The sequence below is a fragment of the Myripristis murdjan genome, chromosome 10 (assembly GCF_902150065.1).
Source record: "Myripristis murdjan chromosome 10, fMyrMur1.1, whole genome shotgun sequence".
Classification (NCBI taxonomy): domain Eukaryota; kingdom Metazoa; phylum Chordata; class Actinopteri; order Holocentriformes; family Holocentridae; genus Myripristis; species Myripristis murdjan.
Window position 1 is genome coordinate 34,690,652 of NC_043989.1, and position 10,156 is coordinate 34,700,807.

A 10,156-nucleotide genomic window follows, 5' to 3' on the forward strand; every position below is an offset into this window, starting at 1 on the left:
GCCAGTAAACATTTTATAGCAAACATTCATTTATAACAAATTTAAATTAAGTTTTCATTGTATTTTACTACATTTATTAGAAATTTAAATGCGTAAATGATTTAAAAAGCGACTCAGTCTTTCTTGTTCGGTCAGCTTAAGATTTTGTGTCTATGTGATGAGCGGCAACAACTGTCTGCCACCCCCTTGCAGCCCCCCCACGCCCCACCCCGCCCCACCCCCACTCTCTGTTCTCCCCCCTCCTATCTCTTTCTCTACCTTTTTTCTCATCTTGTTCTTTTTTCTTTTTTCTCTGTTCCCTCTTCTACCCTGTCTCCCCATCCCTCTACTCTCCACCTCATCCCTCATCTCTCCTCTTTCCTCCCCCTCTTCTCCCTCTCTTTTCTCCTTTCCTTCTTACCTATCTTCTTACCTTCATCTTCATAAAAAAGGCCATCATATTTTAAGAGTGTGACAAAACGACTACATGGCATAGTATAGGTTCTGATATTCCACAGACAATTTGATTGAGATGATAGACAGTCCAGTCCATTTTGTTTGCCCAGATAAAGGCATTTTTCTTTCCAAGATGTTGCATACAGTTAACCGGCAGCTCCTCCCTACCATCTGTCCCCATGATGTTTCCCACAAATGGTTTGTCATGATATTTAACATTAACAAACTGTCCCTCAAAGTATTTTTCCTGTTCATGTGAATTTCTCTCAGAGTTGGGTTCACATGATGTGACTTCTGGCTGGACTTGGAGCTCTCCATTGGGAAAGCTACAGTGGCTTGATTGAGCACATGTAAGGACAAAAAAGGACAAAATCTACATTAAACATAGCTGTTAGTTATAAAATATAAGAATAAACTGTTAAAACATAAAATGAATAATTATGTCTGTAGGAAAATTCAGTTTCTTATCACATAGAGTGACAAGCAGTACTGTCAGCCCATGAGATTTCATGCACTTAGTGCAACATTGAGCCTTGAGGTTATATGCCAGTATGCCAGCAATGACAAAAACATCATTTATCTTTGGCATTTTTATATAAAAAGCGTAATCAAAAGTGCGAGAACCAAAAAAAAATTTATTTAGTGAAAAAATGGCAAGAGACAACTCACCTTTTAACCCCTCAAGAAAACAAAATCACAACAACCATCCAAATGCATGTGATAAGTTTCAGAACCTTAACACATAAAAAAAAAATAACGCAAATTTATCTAACTTGAACTTGGGCCTACTTTTGACCCTTAACTCCCTGTGACGTCACATATCATGTGTGATGTCACAGGGTGCGTGATGCCAGCAGGAGGTTACTGTCAGTATTGATATTGGACAAAATGACAGGACAACCTGTGGCACTCTGGATGGCAAGTTTTTCCTGATGGATCTTCAAATAAATATGTAATATTTATTGTAATATTGTAATATTTTAGTATTGCCATGACATTTGGATTCATGTTGGGTAGATTATGATGTTTGGCAACTTTGGTGACTCCATTACTCTTATTTTAGTGCCAGCAGCAGGCCAAAATGTAGTGACAGTGGTAGTTGTGTTGTCAAGAAAAATTTTGTGACAGCATTCATGTTGGCTTGAGGATGAAACCATGGCAATTTGGGTGAACAAAGCAACCGAGGCCATTTGGGTGACTGTGTGACCTTCCCTGCAATGCCACCAGAAGGGGTATATGCATTAGCAATAGCACACCTATTATCTGTCTTATTAGTCAGATTTTGTTCTGCGAAAACCAGCACCTTAAAAGCTGTCATTGCAGTGCACAGGGTCCTCACCTTTTTTAATAACAATATTATGTTAGAAGGCTTGTGCTAAACACAGTGGCATTAATGTCCTTTCTAAAAGCAGAGTGGTGCTGTAGAAAAATTGTTATCACTAGTGACTGGGTGGTTATTTGTTCTTTCCAGGTTGTGTGTTAAGCGTGGCTGGCAGCGTTCTACTCTCATCATGTCTGTTCCTCAGACTTCGGCCTCCAAGGGAAAAGTCATGCTGAAGGAATATGATGGCCACCGCATCGAAATTGAACACATCTTTCGTTGGATGACATCACATGTGGCACAGCGAATTAAAACCTTGCGTCATTCCAACCAGCTTGTAGAGGAGTGGTGCTCTGACCATGCCCACCCAGTGAAAATGTATCTATTTGCCTGTCTGTCGCAGCCTCCTGCCTTCTTCTCCTCACTGTCTGTCAAATTCACTGGGCGAATTGAGTTTATCTTTGTGGATGTGCGTCACTGGAGCAACCACACCAGCCTATCAGAGATTGGTGTATCACACAACCCCGCCTACATCCTTAAAACGCCAGAGGGGATCTATCACTATGGCAACAGGTAGTTGTATAATTATGAAATAGATCATGGCTTTAATTCAAACATTTTTTAAGGATAAAATTAAATGTTTTCTAAAGTCTAACCTATTAATGTTTAAAGGAACATTTAGCCAAAAATACTTAACCATCCTGTTATGTTCATATTTACGAACATCCTTTATGTTTGGGGTGAATATGACCCCAGCAGTTTAAACCTCAGTTTAAAATTATTATAATTAAAATTGTTACCAAAGTTTATGTGTCAGGTACTTTGTTTCTTTGTTGACTACCTAAATAGCCCTTTAAATAAAACAAAACTCCCCTCCCACCCCCACTTATACATCCAGTATTCCTATTACACGACTATGGAAAAATATGCAAATCACCATAAAATCTCACTGACTGACCTAAAATTGGAAAGAAATATTAATTTTTGGTGTTTTAATGGCTTTATATTATTTCTAAGTACAGATTTTTGTTATTTATAACCGATGCGTTACAAAGTCTGTACAGGACATTGAAACCATATCATCATGTGAATTTCATGTTTACCCGGTAGTACCCATTACATTAGGAAAACTCATTAAATATGAAGCAAAAAAAAAAAAAAATGATGTTAATCATTTATTTAGAGACGTTAAACATTGGCTGGGGACAAATTGACGCCAAATAGGAGGGTTAAGATATTTTCCCATGAAAGCCCAGTCTATTCATCCAGACAGTTTTTGTGTAATCTGACAAGGTTTCTAGTCTGTCCCTATCCCTTCACCCCAGTACATTCGGGCTAGACTGGTATTATTTTGTGGAGTGCAAACTGTCTTAGTGCCCAAGGGTAGTAGATCATGTTGATCATAGCTTGTCATTGTTTTTGGAAAGAGCTTTTGTCATGTTTATTCAAGATCCACAAAACAATACTCATTCAGCCCCATTTATTGGGGTGAAGGGAGACAGACTGGATACCGTGCCAAATGACACAGAAACTATCTGGATGGATAGAATTATAGTAGGGGTAAGTGGGTAAGTATCTTATTTTTGTTTTTGTGTTTTCTGTTTCTGTTCTGTTCTTTTCATTTGTATTCTGGGTGAACTTTTTCATTAATAAATGTTTCAGATCAATGTAGAATGACACTTAGATCTTCTTGTCTTCTCTTCTATCCTTTCCACCTCCCTGCTTCTTTCATTTCTTTTTCTCTTGTCTCGCCTCCTTCTTCATTGCTTCTCTCCTGTTGTCCTCTCCTCCTCTCTCATTTCTCCTCTAGTAATGGGGAGTTCCTGTCCCTGGCTGCCATGGATACTTTCTTGCGTTCGGTCCAACCGGAGGTCAATGATCTGTTTGTCCTCAGTCTTGTTTTGGTCAACCTGCTGTCATGGATGGATCTCTTTATTACACAAGTCAGTTCCAGCTTTCATCATCTGCTTTATTTTCATTTCATCTTCAAGGTCATCTCACAGGATTGGTTTCTTGGTTTTTCATAAGATGCGTTACACACAGAGCTGGAGGTGGTAACCGATACGCAGAAATATCATGTTCATAAATTGCCATCTGTTTGATGTCACTAGTCGTGTGTGTGACAGGGTGTGTATAAACTCGGGACACTATTGTAGTGCCACACATTTCAATCTTAACAAGATCTTGTGTTGCTAAAGAGAGCCATATTGAGAGGAGGGAGAAATGAATTATTGGATTATTTTTTTGCATCCATTCTCTCTTCCCTGGCCTTGATTTTTTTTTTCTTTGATTGTTTTGATTTGCAGGGAGCAACGGTGAAACGGTTTGTAGTCCTGATCCGAACACTGGGAACCTACAACTCCTTACTGCTGGTCTCCTGGCTTCCTGTTCTTGTAAGGAATGATGGTTCTCATTACTTGTCTGTTTCACAACTTAGAAAACCAGAGTCAAAATAGTGACTATAACAAGGTTGATTTTGACAACAGTCTCTGGCTAATTACAGTTAAAAATTCATTTGATACTTACTGAAGATTAATTTTCAACATTTTCAAACATGCTCATACCAGTTTTCAACATTGCAATTTTAAAATAAATCAAAGCTTATTTTATTATTTATTTATTCATCAGCTTATTTTATTCAACCCAACAAAAGCATAGATCAGTATGATTATCAGACATCAGAATAGTGCATTCAGTTAAATGTATAATTTACTGTACAGGATATCCAAACTCTTTTTTTTCCCCTGCATAATAGTACATAATGCTGTGCTGTAATCATAATAGTATATAGCACTCAGAAAGTAATGTATGACTGTAATCACATTTTTAAATTCAGTAATCACACATTACAGTTACTAATCACACAGTTATGTTACTTGCGTTACATAAATTCTTCAATTATCTGTATAGTGGCCAGATAGAAAAAAAAATCATCATCTTTCATGTAAGCTTGCACAATAATCGCGTGTGTGCAGGAGATAGGACAAAAATTGAGGAGGAGTGTACAACTTTTGAGGTGGAGATATGCATATCACTTTTAATTTGTTTTGCCAAAGGACAAAATATGATGGTGCTGATATGTGGGCATATTTAAGGTGTTATGTTATATTGTTAACTGGCAATTACACAACACTGCATCTCAGGTGATGTCGCAGAGTAACGCAAAAGTAATGTATCTAGTAGAGTGACAAATTACTTTCCGCACAAAGTAAACAAGTGTTGCGTTACCTTTAAAAATAAATAAGTAAATACATAATGTGTAATGCATTACTTTTTTGAGTAATGAAACCAACACTGCTCATAGACTTGTGAAGTGAGTTGAGTCACTTGTTCTTGAAATAGATCCTCCATGTATATTGTGTTTACCCCATATGGAATTTTGCTTTTAATGATAAACATAGGATTATTGAAAGTAGAGTCAACAAATGATACTAGAGTTACATTGTAGCCAACAATTCTAAATGTTTTTTTTTTTTTTTTTTTTTTTTTTGGTTTTTCTTTTTGGTTTTTTTTTCCATTTTGCTGTCAATTTAGTTACTCAATAGTTACTCAAGTAGCCACTCAATACTACAGGGCCCATGAGCCTCATCGACTGAGATTATGGTAAAGATGTCAGCTAAACCTAAAAAATATATTCAATATTATATTGTTTTAAGATCAGTGGTTCCAATCAGAAACAAAACACTGCAATTAAGTTGCTGAAATGATCGAAGAATGTCTGTATAAAATTGTCCCAAAGCTGCAAAGGTCATCTTCACCAGTGCGGGCAACATAATGTGGCCATTGGATTTTTCTTGAGGTAGTGCTTTGTGGAACATACTAACTTATCTCCTAAAGTTGCTTGGCACACATGGTAGTGTCTTTGTCTATTTCTCAGTGAACCTGAATTATGTCAGGGCTGTGGCAAGTTGCTAATTGTTTGTACTCATGAACCTTTTTAAGAAACTGGTCTTATCAACAGTGGATTTCCTGAACTTAAAATTTAATCAACTGAAACCAAACAAGACCACTTTAGATCTGTCATTGCGCTTCCACCACCTACTGTATACTATTAATTACACCCTTTCAATGTATTGGAGTCAATCTGTCCAAGAATGACAAATTATGTAGTAAGTATTTTTCTTGTTCCATGTCGGATTATTTGAAGCAGAAGCGGTTCAAAGCTTTTTTTGTTGACCAGGAATTCTTTCTGTCATGCTTCAGCTTTCATAGCAGGTAGAAAAGTAAATGAAGCATTGCAATTTGGCTAACCTGGCTTCTGCTGTGTAAAGTTTCTCTGCTGAAGTGAAATGTCCAGAGTGTGTTTTGGGTACAGCACACTCTACTGGGCTCTACTTCAGTAAAGCAAGAACAACATTGGAATGCAGCACATGATTCAACTGAAGGTGCAGCGCTAACAAATGGGAGAGTTATATGCCTATCTAATTGCTGGACATGCTCTAATGGCCCTTCATATAACATTGCATTTCAGAAAATGACAGATTTTTACCTCCAGGAACCCAAGCAATATGGGATGTTGCGCTAACAACGGTCACTTCCAGGTAGAAAACTGGCTGTTCATTTGAATTGTGAATGCTTGTGCAGTCGGCCAGTGTGATTATTTGTTCATTATTCAGCCGTAACTGTAACTTTCAAAGGAAAATCTTTCATTTCTGATGTGATCATTTTATGTTTCTGTATTGCAGAGTTAGCATCTTTGATAAGCCAAAATCTACACAATAGCACTATCTCAAGGCCGGTGTAACTTCTAGTTTAAGGTCAGTAGTTTAAGGAGCAAGTTTGCTCTGCTGAGATGAAAATCCCCTCACTGCTGTTACCCAACACACCCGAACACAACAAGATTCACCATTTACTCTTGAATTATAACTGGATCTCAGTTGTCTTTTTGCTGTTTGCTCCGTGCCATTGAACTTACATGAACATGATGCAGAGGTTTTCTACCTGGCAGTTATTGCAACATATAGGGCCCTATCTTGTGCCACCTGCTACCCGCTGCCACTACCCGCTACCCGCAAATTGCGGATTTAGGAACTTCCGCTATCCCTAAACGGTATCTTGCGCCCACGCTACCCGCTATCCCTTATGCCGACTCCGTCATTTGCGCCTGGAGGTGTGTCCATGGGCGTGTTTCATGCGCTATCCCTAAAATTGCTATCTTGCGCACACACTTTAGGGAAAGGGTTAGGGATAGCGGATAGCGGATAGCGGGTGGTCAGGACCACCCGCTATCCGCTATCCCTAAAGTTTGGGCTGTTACGAGAGCGCACCCAGGCGGCTTCAATGCACGCTCCGACGGAGCCTCGCCATGCACACGGTCGGACTGATACCGGGACGCCGCCGGAATGGACTGAGTATATTACTCTATAGACTGTTTAGAGGAAAGACTGTTTTAATTGGACACTTACGCCAGCACGTTTTATTGTTTTATCATAAGCCAGCAGCTGTGCTATATTTTTATTTTTAATATTTTATTTGCCCAATCTACCTTGTCAATAAATTAGTTTACACACAGTTCCATCTCTGCCTCTTGTGTGTGTGTGGTGTGACCTGGGGATTTTACGCCTATAATATAATGTATATTTATAAAGCCAACTTATTTTAGCCTCAGTAGAACCCCTGAGAAAATCTACCTCCCTCTCTCCATCGCGGGTTTAGGATTTAGGATAGCGCATCCTGCCCTTAAAGGCAATGGCACCTGGCACACTGATTGGTTTAACTGGCGTAACGCCCAAAACACGCCTATGCATAATGTAGCGGGTAGCGCAGGTGTTTTGCGGATAGCGGGAGGTGCACAAGATAGCAACTTTTACGGGGGAACGCCTCTTCCTAAATCCTAAATCCGCAAATAACGGGTTTAGGGAGTCTGGCGCAAGATAGGGCCCATAGTACCTTAACAGCAACACTTGAAGTAAAGTAAATGTTGAAGTTAACCTGAATCCCCCACAGGCCCTGCTCCAGCTGCCCTACCTGGAAAGTCTGTATGGCTACAGTCTGAAGCTGCTGCGTTATGCTGACACCACATCACTGGCCAGCCTGGTGAGAGCCGACTGGACCTTCTACTCCTCACACCCGGCTCTCTTCCTATCCACTTACCTGGCCTATGGCCTGCTAGTTGATTACTTTGAGAAGAAACGTCGCTGCGCTGCCAGAAGCCAGGAGGACAGCACCACAAATCTGGAATGGTTGGCCAGTCTGTGGGATTGGTACACTTCGTACTTGCTCCATCCAATCACGTCACTGCATCAGGTCCCAGCTGACCAGTCGGATTGGGAAGATGATCCTAACTTCCTACTTGAGCGTTTGACTTTTCCTGACCTGTGGTTGCACCCATTAGTGAATATGGACTATATCAAAGGCCTACCAACCTGGAGGTTCAAAGCTGGCAATCAACAGAGAGAGGAAGAGTCAGGAGCAGAGATGGATAGAGACATGGATTTATCAGATTCAGACACAAAAGGTAGTCATTCAGACTCTGATTTCTACCCTTTGTTCCAAAGCAGGCTGTCAAAGAGCAATAGAAGACAGAACATTTCACCAGAACACAGCCAGTGTGGTGTGGACAATGTTACACAGCTCTCTGTCTCCAGCGATGTGGGAACACAAGATAACAAACACCACCTCAGTACCAACTGTCTCTGTGGTTGTGATGCTACTTCAACATCCCACTGCCATCATTATATAAACAAGAGGTCTTCATCACCAGTAAGGATGCTGAAGGATGATGAGCAGAGATCTGAGCCTCTCTGTTGTGATCAGCTGTGTGATTGGTCAGTGTGGCCTCTTGGCATGCTGTATTGCTCAGAGTGTGTGGTTTGTCTGGAGGACTTTATTAGTGAAGAGCTATTGATGGGAATGCCTTGTGGCCATGCCTTCCACCAGCAATGTATTGTGGTCTGGCTGGCAGCAGGCAGACATTGCTGCCCAGTGTGTCGCTGGCCGAGCTATAAGAAGAAACACCGAAACCATACCCAGACTGGCCCAATGGAAAACACACAACAGGACTGACCTGTTTTCTCATGTCTTTATTTGACTGATCCCATACCTAATTCCTTGTCTCCCCTCTTCTTAATATATGGGAATTCTTACAGGGGATCACCGGCACCAAGAAGTTTGACACTTATCATTTACTGTTAAAGTGATGTTTTGACATTATGAATTTCATGTTGCTGATTTTCATGCCACATTTGCCACATTAATACAAATGTTTCAGCATTTGTTTAAAGCCAACCCCCTAAAAGTGTTTGCTGGAAATTTTAGCATTCCTCTTTAAAAGATGAATGAATGCGGCAAGCTAGCTAGTCTGCTAGTTGTCTTGATGAGGAATGCTACCAGATTTAATTTTAATAAGGTCTAGTGGAAATATCAATCCACTAAATCCAAGGCGGTGTTAAACCTGTCATACCTGCGTCTACTAGCAACAAACTCTGACTTGTGCCTGGTGAAGAAAAATCAGACTACAATTTCTAATGTTAGTGTATCTCTGCAAGTGAAGTTGGTAGACTTAAGTGGACCACAAGGGCCAGGTCCCTTTTCCTTTATGCAGATGTCAAAGTAGAGAAAATGGAAAGCAAAGGAGAGATCAAACATATGGGAGCAAAAAGATAGTTGGAAATAAAAAAGGAATAATTAGAAGTGATAGCATGGAGATGTAAGGTTTCTCCAATACTCAACCTGCCTTTCACCTATGTAAACACACAGAGCCAGACAGGTGATATAAGTTGTTCATGGAAGGACAACTCACATATTAATGCTATTTACCATCACAGCACAGTGAATCCATTTGTCTTTTGTTTATGAAGAGACCATGTAAATGTTTTTGCATTGTTAATTTCCCTTTTGTCACATTTTTGATGAAATTCCCAGGACCCAATATGCTACTGGACTGTTTCTAGTATTGTCTCAACAAAATGTAATACATTTCTCCTTCACTTTGTAATAACACCCACATATCATAATAACTTACCATATTTTGAAATAAAAACCTTGGACACAAGCTGTAATAAATCTTCCCGCATTTTGTAATACTTACTTACTACAGTTGTTAGTACAGGCTATTGTGGAAATTGCACTTTTATTTTTGACAAAGATGTAATATTTCAGAGCATTATGAGTAATAATAATAATGATGATGGTAAGATAACACATTGCTGTCTTAAGGTGAGGTGCACACCTTGTCATACATATTTAAATGAAATTGCAAGTGCAGTAAATTGCACTGTTCCAAAAAAAAAAAAAAAAAACGTCCCCTCTTCTTATTTTAATTGATTAAGTTCATTTTGTCTCTCATTGACATATGCACAAGTTTTTCCTTTGTTCAGACAAAAAATACAAGATAGAGCTGTTCATACCTGCTTGACAGTTTCGACTGTGGCGCCAGTCTTCCTCAGAAGCGTCATCTGA

The 10,156-nt window shown here is 39.5% G+C and overlaps 1 protein-coding gene across 1 annotated transcript in view; it reads left to right on the top strand.

The window, feature by feature from the left end:
* Positions 1-9,749, top strand: part of rnf103 (ring finger protein 103) — a 28,968-nt gene extending 19,219 nt beyond the window's left edge. Inside the window, 4 exon segments of the mRNA XM_030061767.1 lie at positions 1,907-2,329; positions 3,567-3,699; positions 4,063-4,149; positions 7,703-9,749. Coding sequence (XP_029917627.1) covers positions 1,907-2,329; positions 3,567-3,699; positions 4,063-4,149; positions 7,703-8,761 — 1,702 coding nt within the window. The 3' untranslated portion in view covers positions 8,762-9,749.
* The last annotated feature ends 407 nt before the right edge of the window (positions 9,750-10,156 follow it).